We start from the raw sequence: 16,689 nt of genomic DNA, 5'->3' as shown, positions 1-16,689 counted from the left end.
GTATTTAATTGGATGTTTTGGGGCATAGTCATGAACCACGACAAAGGCTTTTCAGAATAAAACAGCTGACAGTATCCACAGATGCACACAACGCTTGTATAAGCCCTTTAACACTAAATAACTATTATTTTACAAAAAGGAGGAAACAGCAAAGCATTATGTATACAAGTATGACTTTTTCTCTTTTCCAGTTTGTAAATGTTTCATTTACAAGGGACACAATTCCACCAGTTACCCCTCAGAAAGAAATATCTACAGTACTGCACTTCCCTAGAACTAAGCTACTACATTTTAAAGTGATCAACCACGCAGATCAAGGTTTGAAGAATAGAGGGTCATAAATTAAGTTGCACTGGCAGCTGTGTGGGAATGTTGTATCGACAGCTTTATAGTGGATCACCAATCATTACCGAGTGAAACAGCTTGGTACAATGCCATTCTTCACAATCACAGAGCTGAGAGAGGAACTTAATGTACTATGGAGTCTTTCTTAATCTCACCGTCCAGCCAATTTCTCCTGGAGGAGAGGATAGATTACCTAAATTGCTTTACACATTTAACCCAGTGGGAACATGTTTTTTTATAATCAGGGGGGGGGATGCCATTTTTTTTTGGGGGGGAAACCAGTTCTTTTACTCATTCAGCGTCTCACTATCACCGTTTCTTTTTCCGTATTATTTCGCTGTTTTATTTTTCAATTCTAAAAAGGTGGGAAGCGTCCATAAAAAATCCATTACTTGGGTTGAAACAGCCATGAGGACTCAGGGTGCAGGTTGTATAAACAGTTCAATATCTGGTGTACGGCTGATCTCTGTACACTCCCTTGGTTGTCCGTGCTGGCGGTGCCTTGGCGCGACTGTTTGCCCACTCTTCCAGTCCTGTTTGAGGAGAAAAGAGCAGAAACAGACAAGGGGGGGTGATGACGAGGGGGTTCTTTTTCATTCATTCGTAACAACCCCCCTCCCCCCTCCATGCAAGTCTTTCAAACTGCACACAAATATTTTTAAACATGCACCCTCCGATGGATATACGGCTGAAAGTCGCGAGCACTCTGACTGTCTGGTATCGATGGCGCTCGTCTGGTAACAAAAGCGCCGTGCAGTGACTCACGCCGAGAAGCTTGACTTTCACCTGGAAGGATGCGTCTCAGATAATTGAATGTGAGAATCAAATAGCTACTTGAAAAGGACCCGTTTAGTGGCTCCCAGCGAGGGGAAAAAAAAAAAAGGTCACAATTACCATTAGCCCAAATCAGCCCCCGGTTCACCCCCCCTGGTACTGTCAATGTGAAAGTGCCGGTATCGATGGCACCCTTTGTCTGATCTTCAGCCAGCGCTGAGACTTCCCCAGAGCCGAGGCTCACAAAAGGGTTGTTTTTTCTTCTTCTCCTCCTGTGTACAGACTCTCTGTTGACAGCACATAGCCAATACCCCTTAATTAAACCTGTCACCCTTTCTCTGACAGTCACTTTGAAGACACAGACCAAGGTAACCTTGCGTTTGGGAAAAAACTAGGGTGCACATCAACGCTGTTTATCGGTTTCCTTTGAACTGTCGCCCTCTTTTCTGTGACCCAAGCGGCAGCGTTTTTTTTTTTTCTTCATGTGGGGAATGCGCCGCGCTCTAATGAGTTGAAGGCGCTTAGTTCTCTCCCGACTCGCGCGGTCAGAAAAGTTGGGGGAAGTTTTTTGGTGACGCCGTGGCTTTCGAAAAAACAAATTAAAATCTCTAAAAAAAGCACGAGGTGAACGGAGGATACTTATCGTACATATTTTATCCATTTGCAGTGAGTCTCCAAGTAAAAAAATAGAAAAATAATAATCTGTGTTTATATCATTTATACACTGTAATCTTAAATCTGTACTGACATCATCAAAATAGATTTTTATTTAAAATAATGAAATGCACATGAACCAGAAACTAAATAAATGCTCTATATAGTTCATCTTGTATTTTCTGGTTCACACAAATAATACAAATGCACTCTTAGAGACGGATGAACCTGCAGCTGTGCAGAACCCACTGTACCAAATGTGTCCTTGGCCCACTTTTCACTGTATCTTGTCAAAGGTTGACACCGTTGTTGAAAATTAGAAGCGGTAACTTTTGTCTGAATTTTCGTGGCAACTGCAGCTTCTTCTGAGCATGATTATTTGTATTTGTCATCACTGCGCTGTAACTCTTGTCTAAAATCAACAAGTTAGAGCAGTAAAAGATCGTCCAGCAGCCAGCAGACATTGATTTGAGTTATATTGTTATGTTTTTACAGGTGAGACAGGGTCCACAAGCGCCATGTATATGTGTGTTGATTTCGGTCACTTTTGCAGTGTCATGTTTTGATGTTTAGTAATTGTTTTAGTGGTTTAGTAAGTGTTTTAGGTCTGAAACGGGAGAAAGCTAACTATTAGCCACGGATGCTAATCGCGCGCTAGTAGTTTTCGCGCCAGTGTAGCATCAGTTCAGCTTCAGTCCCGTGACAGATACACAGTACTTTGTTAGGCTATATATATATATTTTTGAGGTTATGTGTTCACAGTTAATGTAACTTTCTAAAGACACACACACACACACACACACACACATGCAGAGCAGTGCAATTGAGGGCTGACAGCTCGTCCCATGGAGTCATGTAAGTAGGGCTGAGAGCAAAACAGTTGTTTGACGGAAGTGGCATTATTATTTTTTTCAAAGGCTAAGTGCCAGAAAGTATGGATTAAAACTGTTAATAACTTGTTGTGAAATTGATCTTTTTTTTTTCCAACAGACTTTTGGACTGATGGCTGAGACAATTACAGAGCGCGGCGCCGCTCGCCGTGGGTGTGAGCGTAATAATTATTTGAATGTCAATGTTGGAAACTTGTTGGTGCAGCGGCCACATATGTAACTGTCACTTGCCATTGTATTCAGAACAGGAAGCTGAAGACGGCCGACCTACAGACACGCAGTTCTGCTGAGCGGCACGCTGCGGTATTCCAGCGCTCTGTGATAATTAGATGCAATGCTTTGAATATGGAAATGACTTACGCTGTCCGTCACGGGTATACATGCCTCACGTGTCATGTGAACAAGGTTGTCATCTATGTTGCTGTGTAATTCATTCTAATTCGACTTTTATATCACGTTTAATTGAGTGATGTATACAAGAAAGCTGAGTAAGCCTGACTATCAAATATGGAAAAGGTATACCGGCGAATCGATGAATCAAATGCTCTGACATGAATAAGACAATCATCTGGTGTCTGTGGCTGTTGCAGGACTGTAATAAGTCTGGAAGACTTCATTTTGCCTGAATGTAATGACTGGGCACCTGTCTCCCTACCAGCCTGTCTCTCTACCAGCCTGTCTCCCTACCAGCCTGTCTCTCTACCAGCCTGTCTCCCTACCAGCCTGTCTCCCTACCAGCCTGTCTCCCTACCAGCCTGTCTCCCTACCAGCCTGTCTCCCTACCAGCCTGTCTCTCTACCAGCCTGTCTCTCTACCAGCCTGTCTCTCTACCAGCATGTCTTTCTACCAGCCTGTCTCTCTACCAGCCTGTCTCCCTACCAGCCTGTCTCTCTACCAGCCTGTCTCTCTACCAGCCTGTCTCTCTACCAGCCTGTCTCTCTACTAGCCTGTCTCCCTACTAGCCTGTCTCCCTACTAGCCTGTCTCCCTACTAGCCTGTCTCTCTACTAGCCTGTCTCTCTACTAGCCTGTCTCCCTACTAGCCTGTCTCCCTACTAGCCTGTCTCTCTACTAGCCTGTCTCCCTACTAGCCTGTCTCCCTACTAGCCTGTCTCCCTACTAGCCTGTCTCTCTACTAGCCTGTCTCTCTACTAGCCTGTCTCCCTACTAGCCTGTCTCCCTACTAGCCTGTCTTTCTACCAGCCTGTCTCTCTACTAGCCTGTCTATCTACCAGCCTGTCTCCCTACCAGCCTGTCTCCCTACCAGCCTGTCTCTCTACCAGCCTGTCTCTCTACCAGCCTGTCTCTCTACCAGCCTGTCTCTCTACCAGCCTGTCTCCCTACCAGCCTGTCTCCCTACCAGCCTGTCTCTCTACCAGCCTGTCTCTCTACCAGCCTGTCTCTCTACCAGCATGTCTATCTAACTTGGCGACTTTCTTGCTTTTCGAGACGTCCATAGAGATTTCTCAAGATTATCAACCCTGCCTTTCAATAACGTTTTGATTTATAAAGAACTTGAACATGTAAGTTGTTCCAGTTTTCCTGTCCTAAAAATGTATTGTTAGAATATGTTGTGTAGAATTAAAGTCGAGTGCCATCACTCTCCTTCACCTTTTGCAGCAATGTATTTGTTCGTGATGCATAATTTTGAGTTAATTATCTTTATATATGTTGGCACTAATTCATTATTAAATCTGCCAAAAGCATTTAAGCTACAATGAAGTAAAAATAAAACGATGTAGAAACTGAAGTGAAGTAAGACAACCAACATCCACATGTTTGCAATCACAAAATGAATCAAAAGTCAAATGTCAAGGCTTCTGCTTTAACAAAAAGAAAAAATGTAACCAAAGTAATACAAATCTGATATAATGCCTACATATTTTTCTTTAGTTATAAACACATTTCACAAAAAGTACTTTGTTACTGTTTTTTATTGCCAAATAAACTGAATAAGCTTATGAACATGTCAAAGTCATCACCACATTACAGTTGCCATGGCAATAGAGGCCAGCACTGCAGATTCAGGAACTATGAAATGATGCTGTGACAATTGACACGAGGTATATTGGAGAAAGAAAGGTCTGCAACTCACCATACGAATCATACGACTCCTCACTCTGTCCGTATTCGTAGTAGTCATCCGAGCTGTAAACAGACAGAGCAGAAAGGTGAATATTAGAACATATTCAGGAACATGAAATAAGAAAACATTGCATGTTGTGTCGATGTAACTTAAGGTAGAACAGCAACGTAACATCGGTCATCCCGTACAGCATAATGTACGCAGTGGCAATAAAGAAAAACACACAGGAAGTGATTTTTATACACAAGAGAGGCAGCTTTCAATCACTCAAAAAGTTCTGCCACATTTGCGATTTTACAAGGCAATTTCCTCCAACGTATCTCCGCGCAAACTTCCAGTTCCATATCACTGCATATGGAGATCTATGAGAGGTGGCAACTTTAATGAAAAATAAAAAGACGGGGAGGCGAGTTGCAGAGCGGCTCATTTCTCGCCTATCTATTTATTTTTTTATTTGCGCTTCGCCGCCGAGATGCTGACAGAACAATCCTGCGTCGGTATCATTCAGCAACAGCGCTATCATTCAAGAGAGGTAATTCATCATAAGGCTGCCACTGAGCCGACACCAGCCATCACAGCTGGGTCCTCGCCGCCTGCCTGTCAGTCAGTCTGTCAGGGACAGCAGCACCTCTCTGCTCGCCGGATTAGAGAGCCGAAGGCACCATAAAAAAATAAAAAAGCCCCGACACACCACATCAGCGGCCGCCCGACTGCTGAGGGCAAAGAGGTGACGGTAATGACACACCACGGTGGAAGTAACGGGAGTACATTTCACTCCAGTTACTGCAATGGAGTAGCTTTCTTTCTTTTTTGCGGTGTGATCTTAAAAAGCCAAACTGAGGTCTGAGAGGGGTTGAGACACTCCGCTCCTCGATCAAATTACACCGCGGTTTGCAGCACTCCAGGAAATCAATCTCTACTAATTCCGTCTGCTATTAAGTCTGCTTTCGCTGAGCAGTATCTGCTTCGTGAAAAGATGCTGCCCAGTGAATATATTCTTCAGTAATTAATATCCTCGTGTTCATTTTTTTTTTTTTATCCTCCAAAAGAATTCAACGCCAAACGGGAGACGAACATAGAGGTGTCACCTCTATGACTGAAAGGTACTATTATTAAAAGGGTGCCTGTGTGGTGCCACAATCACATCAAGTGTTACATACAGGTTTAAAGATACAGAAGGTACACTTTGTGATTATGAAAACATATTCCAATAAACATTTTGTACTCTCTATTCTCTTTTTCTACGACCTTCTGGACAAATATACCTACAATCCTGCAAAAGGACCTGGCATCATGATGCTAAATGCTCCAATTTAGCTGAACAATGAAGCTAAATGCTCCAATTTAGCTGAATGATGAAGCGAAATGCTACAATTTAGCTGAACGATGAAGCTAAATGCTACAATTTAGCTGAATGATGAAGCTAAACGCTACAATTTAGCTGAACAATGAAGCTAAATGCTACAATTTAGCTGAATAATGAAGCTAAATGCTACAATTTAGCTGAACGATGAAGCTAAATGTGTTCGTTGCTGCCGTTAGCATAGATGTTGTCTGGCTAGCATGTTGTCTGAGCTAGCATTTTAGAGAACAACATAAATGTGCAATCATGGAAAAAGTATATTTTAGAACCTTTAAGTGCAGATAATGTTAACCTAAACTTTAAAATGCCAATGACACACTGTGCTATCAGAGCCAGTCGGCAGGAAAACCGTAGAAAGAAACCAGCGGTGCGCTGAATGTGGACGTTTTTTTGCATTTGATCAGTGAAAGTACAACGAGCACCTCAATCATTTTAACACAAAGCATGAACCACTTCAATGTAAGTGAATCCAATTTTGTTCATGGTGCTTCTAGCACTGGAGATAAGATTGAAAAATGTAACTGTAATAGTGTCTCTGTACAAATAGTGTTACTGTTGCTCTGAATAACCCACAAAATATTTCAGAGGGACTATTTCTTCAGTAGGAAGTAGTTCCAGTGAAAAAGCTCAGTGTGTTTTGTGGAGTTATAGGGACGTTAAGTCTTTCACAGAACTGAAAAATGTGAAAATGTAAATATATGTAATACATAGTGTGATCCCCACGCACGCAACTGCATTCACCTGCAGTGTGTTGGCATTGAGGCAGAAACAAAAACAGCGGCTAAAATAAAATAAGGTGCTATTGACATGACATTTTCACCAGATGTCTTTTGGGGATTTTGTACCAATTATTAAATACATTTAATTCAGCGTGTTCAATATGTTTTCCCTGTGTCCATTCCATTTTATTACACATAACTTAATTTCGGAACTTTTTTGTTTGCTTTTCTTTGTATGTGTGTATTACTTGGGTTGTGACCGTCACCTGGTGAAAAAGTCATGTCAATAGCTCTTTTAGAAATATATTTACTGAGAAAAATGGTGCTGTATATGAAAACGCTGAGATGGTCAACCGTTACATTTTCTGCATTGCTAAATACCAGTAAAAGAAAGTGAGAAACATGTTTAATTCTACTGTGGGCGAACTGATCCTTCCTCTGGCAGCCTTCCAATAACTGATAATGCCCCTCAACATCAACAGCATGACACACTTTGTGCTTATTCCTTTGTTTTCCGCAACAATTTCTCGCGGAATCGCCTTAAGAGCACTGCGGCTGCTCAATGAGTCGTGAGAAAGATCCCTCCCGGGGGCTCGAGCCCCAAGTCGGGCTAAGCATACATTTTACACAGTTCATAATTCAACTACAAACAATGCCGAGCCAGCAGCCGCAAACAAGGCTCTGTGCCGCCTGTGCCGGTGCCGTCTCCGTCCAAGAAGCGAGGCCAGCTGCTTACGGGCGAAAGGTTTTCCAGTCAGCTCTCGCGGGCCGAGGCGCCACCGTGCATCCGCCACGGGTGTCAAGTCGCTGCAATATCCTTGACACCATTCACTGGCCGACATGTGAAAGGAGAGGAGGGGTAGCCGGAGAGAGAGAGAGAGAGAGAGAGAGAGAGAGCGAGAGAGCCGTGGCAACTGGATGCATGTTTTGGCTCGTCGTGTCGTGTACAAGACCTGACAGGATGATAAATAATTAGATTTCACACAATGCCAAAATGCAGGTGTGTATTCGAGAGAGGTCGCCTTTCAAAATATAGATCAATCTTTATGAATGTCAGAAAATCAATTTGCCACAATTCACAGGCGCATGCAGACATATTGGGAAGCATGTGCAATATTGGATATTCTTGGGCTTTCCTGTACGGCTCATGTCATATTCAACGATAAAATACATAAAAAAACATCCGAACAAAACAAGCAAAGATGCTGCACAGCAACGCTAACACTATTCCAGAGGCTTGCTTACATTCTGCTGAAGGCGGTCAGCATTTTTTTCTTCCCACTGCATTCATTTTCACAAAAAGAACCTGTAGAAAAACAACCATTTTTAATTAACCCTTGAAGTTTTGCTGTTGCTAACGGCAGGAAGGACCAATAATGGTGCTCGGCTGTGCTGAGAGCTGCCACTGCAGACCTTCTCTTTTCACAAAAGAGGAGAGTGCAACAAAAGCTGTTAGGCGCCTCTAATTTCCGAGGTGACATTTTATCAATATTGCTACAAAACTTCTCTCTGTAGTTACTTTCTCCTCTCAATTACAGAGACCGGTGAGTCTTGAGAGACACATCCTGAAGGTCAAAGATTCCAATAAACTTCTGCTTTGTGCGGCCAAAAGTCGGACAGCCCCTGTTGCCCTATACAGCACATTTACCATCAATCAGCACTCTGCAGTGCAGTAAGCATTCCAACTGATAAAGAGCTTTCTTTATTACACAGTAAATATTTTCAGTGTAAAGTACAGTACTAACGCAGAAAAGAACTATAAAAAATCTATATTGTTTTTTTGGCAATTTAAGTGGAGGAGCAGTTGATTTGTAGATCATTATTATCTTCGCCAGGAGAATCATGCTCACTACTCATGTTTGTGTGCGACCGTGCGTGAGTGAATGTGCACCTCTGTGTCTGTCCACGGCTAATCTTGCATTTTGCTGACGGCAAAATGCATACCGTAAAAGTCGGGTTATACGCCGCGACTACCTTCAGTCATTGTCCCCATTTGCTCCCCGCTGTAGCCAGCTGGGGCTCATGCTAGTTTCGTGCTAACTTCCGCTAGCTGTCCGCTAGCTGTCCGCTAGCTCTCCGGTAGCTCTCCGGTAGCTCTCCGGTAGCTCCTCGACAACCACCAAAGGTAGGGACCAGCCCCGGCTCTACACCCGACTTGGGCAGAGGGGACTCGGACAGTTGCAGCAGCAGCGGGGAGCTAGCAGCACTAGCTAGCGCTGCTCCTAGCTTGCTACAGCGGGACACTGACCGGAGGTAGGAGCGGCTTGTAACCCGACTTTTACGGTATTTGGGGTGTCTAGGCTGCTATTGACTGCCTGCCGACTCCTTACTCACGACTTGTAACCGCCCCCTGGTAGAGGCCGCTAGTGATCACATCCCTGGTTGCATTGCCGAACCCCAGCGGCTACAATACCGTGTTTACTTCCATTGCTAACAGCTAACGGAACTACGAGTACGCACACTGCTGAGCGGCTTGCTGCCAATCAGCCACTTCTCCACAGGAAGACAGCTTGGTGAGTTTAATCCATTTATTTGTTGAGATTGTGTGACTTGTCTTCTACGACAACTTCAAGCCGATTGCCTGGATACACGCTGCTTGTTTTGTTTACACATGAAGTTTGACGTAGCTTGATGTGGGGCTAGTCACTGGCTTTATTTGATGTTGTCAGGTTCCTTTAATTAAACAAACTAAAAAAAACAGAAGATATGTTGCCAACTTCAAGGCATTATGAGATAAAAGGAAACTTGAACCTCAAAAACCCTTTTCCACTGCCTCGCACATTCTACATTCATCCTCATTGACTTGCAATCGCAGCGCCGCCTTGTCAGAAGCGCACAGCTCGCTGCACGAACACGAGCATGAGCTGCGGCGCCGAGCGCGGTTAGATCTCGCTCCAGACGTAGCCCTGTCATAGGTGTGAAAATGCTTTGCCTTTCTGAATAGGTCAGCTGCTGATTTGACATTCATTAGCAGGAGGCGTCCGCTGGTTTGCGTTTCCCTTAAGCTTCACCGGCCAAGAAAAAAAAGAAGAGCGAACACATCCGTGGAAAGCGCAGGCGTGGACCTCGGGAGGCAAACGCAACAGAGGAGCGTGTCTCTTTCATCAGGCGTCTGATTCCAGACCTACTTTTCCACAGGTAAGGACCCGGCCTCTCCAGCGTATCCGTCATCTCTGTAAATGCTTCGTCTTAAGCACTGATGTTGCCGTTCCCGGGCAACACGAAGCAGATGGCAGTGTTAAATCTGAATGATGTAGTACACGTCCCTCGTGGACTTTGTTTTCTTACGTCGCCATTACTCTTCCAGTCCTCTGTGATAAATCTGATGAAATCTGGAAGTGCATTATGAGGGGCTGCAGAGTAATAAGCCACAGTACCGGTGTGCTGTGTTCTTCTTTAGCCCTATTTAATGAATATTGTACACTTTTAACTCAACTTATGAGGGGAGTTTCAGCAAAAATACTTCCTTGTGTAACAATGTTTTTTCATATTTTCGTAGCACAAGATTGAAAAAGTAAAATGTGGATGAAACTGCGCCACTGAAGGCTCTGATTACACCAGTGGTGATTTCTACAGACAACAATACAGTGAAAATGGCCAAGGGGGAGAAGAAAAAAAAGCAGCGCTCTTCCCTTTTTCCAACCATTTAGTATGAAATGAAGCTCACATAATTTCAAATGGAATCCCTCCTTATGGACGCACTGGTGATTGCTCAGTGTGGTGGCTGATTGCAAAGCTATCTCCGATGCTGACCCCCTGCTGAAGAGTCACAAAGAGTGAAAGAATGGCCTACAGCAAAGATTTGACTTTACAAATGAGTCTTCTCTCCGCTTTTGAACAGGCCATTTATGTTACTTTCCTCTTCTTTCATTTTTTTTCTTGAAGGGTTTGGATACATAAAACTCTCCCCCAGGGAAAATACTGCCTCTTGGAAACATGTTTGTGCTGTTACATCGTGACTATCTGGAATCTGTGGAAGACGTTACGTCTTATTGAGGGAACATTACATTTACAACCAACAATACGCCGTCTTTTGTCTCCCGGCTGAGCGAGAGGTGTAAATCCCGCCCTTCCTTCTCTCAGATGGTCTAATTCCCGCCACAGCACCTGTCACTCATCCTGACAGGCTGTCTACCTTGAAAAGAGCATCTAGGTACCCAGCGACGGTGAAGCACCGTAGGCATTTCAGAGGCAGACGGCTACCACAACCAATCTGTTCCAAGATAAAACACAATCCTGATATTCCCATTGTACTAAATGGGTGTTGTCTGCCTCAGGGCCCCGACACAACAAGCACGCCTCAAAGAAGTAGCAGTGGCTAAGACAGTGCGATCAAACACATTGCATCAGCTGCAGGTGAACACAAAGACGTTAGGGGATGGCTTGTTGACCGCTGACATACATGTCCTGCTTCGTTCGGCATGGGAGCGCAGAACAAGTCGCTGCGACGCATCTGCAATCAGATCCCTGGCATTTACTAGCATTAGCATTAGCTCACCACTGTGCCTAAACACAGCCTCACAGAGCGGCTCGCATGGCTGTAGTTCAAATGATATACACTTATTTTGATGCAAGTATGTAGGTCTAGAGCCGTGAGACCAGACAAGCGGAGATCTCTGGCTACAAGATGTCTGGGGATTATTAAATGCAAATCTTTGTCTGAATGTGCATGCAGGTAGATTCAGCATAGACAAAATAATCATTTTCAGTGTTTGATACATCCCAATTAAACATATATATCAATACATATATTATATACATGCATACTTGTAGTATTTGGCAGTGTAAGAACGACTAACTAGCCCCAAGTTGTCCACTGAATAGATTGTGTTGCTGATGAGACTCCAGTAGTTTTGGGGCTCTTTTTAAGGAATCGGTTCTAAAATGAAACATAGAAAGCCAGTCACTCTCCTCCTCCGTTCCCCGTCTCTTGTACTAAGATTTACAGCCATTCCTCAGGGGTGCGACTGCCCTTTAAAACACTGTCACCCAGCTACCCTCGTGGCCCCCGGGGCCTCCGGGATCCATCCCACGACGTAGCGTGTACCAAAGCAAGATGCGAGGGAAAAGGTGCGAGGTGTCAGCAGCCGGCTGTCTCCGAAGGTGTCAAGTATGAAATACCGCTTTGATCGCACACGAGTCGCGAGAGACGACCTCGCCGCGACCTCTCCGAGTGTCCAGCCGAGGGGGGGGGGGCCGAGCCACGGGCCGCCATCCCTTCTCATTTCCCTACAGAGACGTCACCTTCTCTCCGCTGATGAAATTAAAGACGCCCTGCGCACAAACAAGCCTCCTCGACCTCGGCCGCTCGATCGGTGCCGAAGCGCGGCGGCTTCCGATGACTCTCCTGAGATGAAACTCTCTGCTGCCTCAAAAAAAAAAGAAGAAAAAGACGATGGCTTGATGCTCTGTGTTGTATAAACACGGTAAGGGGACGCTGTGATCTAGAGGCTGGCGGACCCGACCGCCACGGCTGTCACGCCGAGGTGACGTTCCATGAGGTTCCCCCAGGCGTCAGCTCTCTTCTGAAACATGTACATGTTGCAAAATGTCTTCAAGGCGCCGGAATAAGTCTCATGTCTGATGGTTGTGAGCGACTAATTCTCCTTTCACATTTAATTTAGTCTAAACTACTCAATTCTGGCTGTCCTGTGTGACAGAATGTGTACAGTACGGGGACACAGGTTGTCTCGTCTCATTTGTCAGTGGTTGCTGTGTTTTTCCTTTAATGTAAAGTATTACATTTTGTCCAGCAGAGAAAATAAAGATGTTATCAGTGCCCAACAGTGATAGTAGCATACAGTGGAAGTATAGGTAATAAAGTAAAACGTTAAGTCTGTTTTTCTTATGCAATTATAACATAAAAAAAAAAGATTCCTCCCATAGTTTTTCATGCCTGTAATTTTATTCAGGAAGATATATTCAACACTACTTTAGTACAGAATGGGGTTTTAAGGGCAACGCATTCACATTGCGATGCACTGATACATATTTAATTAGCCAGCTGTGAACTGTGTGACAGTTTGCAACACCAACATGTTTCCTCCAGGTAAAGGTTGTTCTCACAACAGAAACGTTCAACCTCGAATCTCACTCTAAGGGCAAGGCAAGTGTATTTGTAAAGCGCATTTTAACAACAAGGCGATTCAAAGTGCTTCACGTGAAAGCTTTCAAAACATCAAAACATAAAGCAGAAGAAAACGAGATTTAAAAACAATTAAGAATATTCATTTTAAAACAGTCAAGAAGCCAAAAATAGAATAAAAGTTGCAGTTTAAGAAATACAATGCAGTAGTCTGGTTCAATTAACAGAACAGTCTTCAATCTGTATTTAAAGGAGTTGAGGGTCTCTGAGGGTCTCAGACCTGCAGCCAAACACCAAAGCTTTTAGCGCCCCTCTGCGTCTGTAGTCAGGGTCAAGATGAGATGCAGAAGTCTGCAAAATATGACGAGTAGGAATGTGAGATGTTGAGGTGTACGTTTAATTTTTGCCTTAATATTTGCTTGTTCTTTTTTATAGTTAAGTAAGTTAAGCCCCATGCTGGCTCTCTGACTACCAGTGCTGCGGTGGGAGCCTCTTTACATCGACTTTATGTTATAAAATCCTGCAGATCCCTTTGCCAAGGGTCTCACAAATCGTTGTTGATCAATTATGTAAATCAATTATCATAATCTTCTCACGGCCGACCAACTAATTGTAGTCTTCTCTCTGGTGACGCTGCGTCCGATGAGGAAAAAACCCATAATTACCTCGAATGTATTTCGTGTGTTATGGAAATATATTTCAAGATAATGAAGTTATCAGAGAATCCACTGATGTGGCATAACAGTCTGTTTAAGAGCAGATGCCTCTTTTATTAAACCATCCTCTTCCTTTCCCTTCCTGTTCACAAACGGCAGGCCTGTTTCCAGCACAAGCCACCGGGGTAATACCATGACAGAGAGACTGTAAATTGTTCTGCTTGTTATCCTCCGGCAACTGAAATCCTGCCACGCAGTCAGAGCTCCGATCGGTGACTGGGAGCTCCTTAGGCCTGAGAAACATTGTTAGGAGACTTCTCATCCACACACACACACACACACACACACACACACACACACTCTCCCGACGAGGCCCTGCTGCTGCAGCTGGGAACGGATATGACTTTCCTCGGGCTCGGGGGTGAAAGTGATGCACCTTTGTCCATCAAGAAGCTAAGTAGGATTGTGACTGTGAAGAGGACACGACGAAGGGACGGGGATTATGTCGCAGTATCGAGTGCGGCGTAGATAAAAATGCAATAACTAAAAAGGTAATAAAAGGACCATCTTTTTTTTACAATTATGGACGTCACTTCCCGGAGAAAACGGCAACAATACATCTTATATGGACAAAATGAACAAAATACAATCAATTCATGGCTGGTCAAATGACAGAAATACTGCAGTACACATGCACAATGTCCGCCTGCAGTATCAGTAACTTTTCAACTAAATCCAGGACACAGGAATAAGAGGAAGAAGTAAGTGAATCAGCTGTCTCTGGAGGCACAGGCTTCCATGTCTGGGCCCTATTAGCTGCTTTGTTTCCCACCAGATAACAGACATGAACATCTCTTTGAGTCGACCCAGCCTCCAGCCTTTATATGATGGACTCCATTTTTGTGTGTGTCTGTGCTGCCATCCCCCCTTCCTCACCTTCACCAAAACACCCCCACCATTATTCAAGAGGATGCTTATAAAACAAATAGCTGCAGATTCCTGAGGCCCCCAGACAGCACAACCACCAACACTTCAAGATACAACCCTCAGTGTGTTAGAGAGGTAGCGGAGTTGTGTGTGTGTGCGTGTGTGTGTGTGTGTGTCTGATCTGGCCCCAGCAAAAGAGATAGCACAAAAGATGGATGAAGCCCGGGTGACATACATCCTGACTCCACGACAAAGGAAAACATCGACCACCGCGCGGCAACAAAAGCCAAAGGACAGAATAATGTTCTTTTTCTTTTTTTCTCTCTGTCTGTTTTCATCTTTTCCAACTGCTGCAAATACAATCCAATTTTTTTTTGACACACTAAATGAACAATCACTTTTTCTTTGAAGTGGCACAGACTGTAGACGTAAATGTAGCACATTGTGTGCTGATGAAACCGAGCGGGACGCCGGCAAACCCGAGAGAAAGCCTTGACCTTGTGCGGCTCGCAGAGCGTTATCGCTCCCTGGATGTGAGAAAATCAATATTTTGCATTTAGCTGTGTAAGACTCTCTGTTAAATGAAGCAACGGCTGTTTATTTTTGCATTGGCATAAAAATACATCGAGCAAAGTGCACCTTTAGCTGCGCATTTTAAAAAGGTGATTAAAACAAAGGAGTTCGACGTTCAGCGTAATGAGCCGGTACGCCGCGATTTGCTTTATTTTATTTCCCAAAACCAAAATTGAATCCGAGATCTCGCCGCGCGTCGAATCTTTTCAACTCTTTCTCAACGCACCGCATCGTGGAATTCAAGGTTGAAGTTATCTTTTATGAGTCTTTATCCTAAAAGACAACTCGGAGGTCAGTTAAAACATTTCACACTTCACAAAATACTTCATTAACACAAACTGTTCTTTCCAGTTTCAAGCAGGGCAGAAAATGAGCACAAATGACTCCTAACAGCTCATGCACCATCATCCAGCTGTTCACCAATCTCAAGTTTACCTCATGTTCTCGCACATTTACTCCGGCCCCAATGGCCAGACTGCAGCGGGTTTTCTGCCTTCTATAAGCTGCTCATACATTTGTATTTTAGACTTGGAGAGACATAAATATCACTCATCTTTTTGTATTTAGTGCTCTTTAGTCCTGCTGTTGTCGTGTTTTTACCCTGGTATGGACTTTAATGATAATTAAGTCGAATTGAGTCATTTATTCTTTATTAGTGCACTCAATTTGCCAGTTTATTAGGTACACATCGCTAAAGAAACAACGGACCTGCAATAAGTTCTCCTTCTGAAGCTCATGATGTTCAGTTGCTGTTGAAACGGTTGCAGAGAGGTGTTGATTACATTTCATGTTCATTTTGGAGGATGTAGTTTGTGCCGCTGTTGAGTTCCAGAGATACAGAGAAGTGTTTCTGTTAATCAGCCGCCCCTCATTGTTGGAAACAGGGTGTTGTTACAATCATCATAAAGGAGCGTGTGCTCACGTTCAGTAGCCAGAGCAGCATTGAAGCGCTAAGGCTAGTTAATTACATGCTAACATACTCTACTTATGCTAACTCCACAGGTATGTAGAAACGTAGAAGTCTCCTTCCAACCTCTTTAGGTAACGAGCATCACTCTGACGAGCTCTAAATCCACAAAACAAGCCTGAACATGAAGGAAATCTAAAAAACGTTGCATTGAGAGTCTATGGAGCAGCGCTATATACGATGCTATGCTATGATTGGCCGGTCTGTGTTCAAGGGGCGGGACTTGGCAAAGGGGGTCACAAAGCCTTAAAGAAACGGAGGATGTGCAAATAGCAGAACTTACTTCTGTCCTTGATTGCTGTAGTTGTTGTCATACGATTCATATCCTTGGTCATCATAAGTCGTTCCGTAGTCGTCTTCATATTCCTGGAGGAACAAAAAGAAAAAGCAACCGGTTAGATGTGGTCCGGATGTGCAACCTGTTGCAATCATTGAACCATTGTATTCTACTTTGTACATTTTCTTCACTATCTATGAAACGCTTACAAGGAAGTTTGTTTTGACAAGACGTTGCAATACGCTGCAGCCTTCAGCTGAGCACAGATGTAGGTCAAACTGTTGACTGGTGTAACGGAACCATGCGCAGCACCATTAGAGCAGCGACCGCAGCCCTGCCCTTGTCTTTGTGTCAACTGGCTGACGGTGGGATGT

The 16,689-nt window shown here is 44.0% G+C and overlaps 1 protein-coding gene across 1 annotated transcript in view; it reads right to left on the bottom strand.

Annotated features, from left to right (window-relative positions):
- Positions 1–786: 786 nt before the first annotated feature.
- khdrbs3 (KH domain containing, RNA binding, signal transduction associated 3) overlaps positions 787–16,689 on the bottom strand; it is a gene marked incomplete at both ends in the record, with an annotated part of 89,796 nt that continues 73,893 nt past the window's right edge. Inside the window, 3 exons of the mRNA XM_079232339.1 lie at positions 787–878; positions 4,758–4,810; positions 16,322–16,404. Coding sequence (XP_079088465.1) covers positions 787–878; positions 4,758–4,810; positions 16,322–16,404 — 228 coding nt within the window. The remainder of the gene's footprint in view (positions 879–4,757; positions 4,811–16,321; positions 16,405–16,689) is intronic.

Source organism: Taurulus bubalis, assembly GCF_910589615.1.
Source record: "Taurulus bubalis genome assembly, chromosome: 16".
Lineage (NCBI taxonomy): Eukaryota > Metazoa > Chordata > Actinopteri > Perciformes > Cottidae > Taurulus > Taurulus bubalis.
This window is presented reverse-complemented; position numbering and strand designations above follow the sequence as displayed.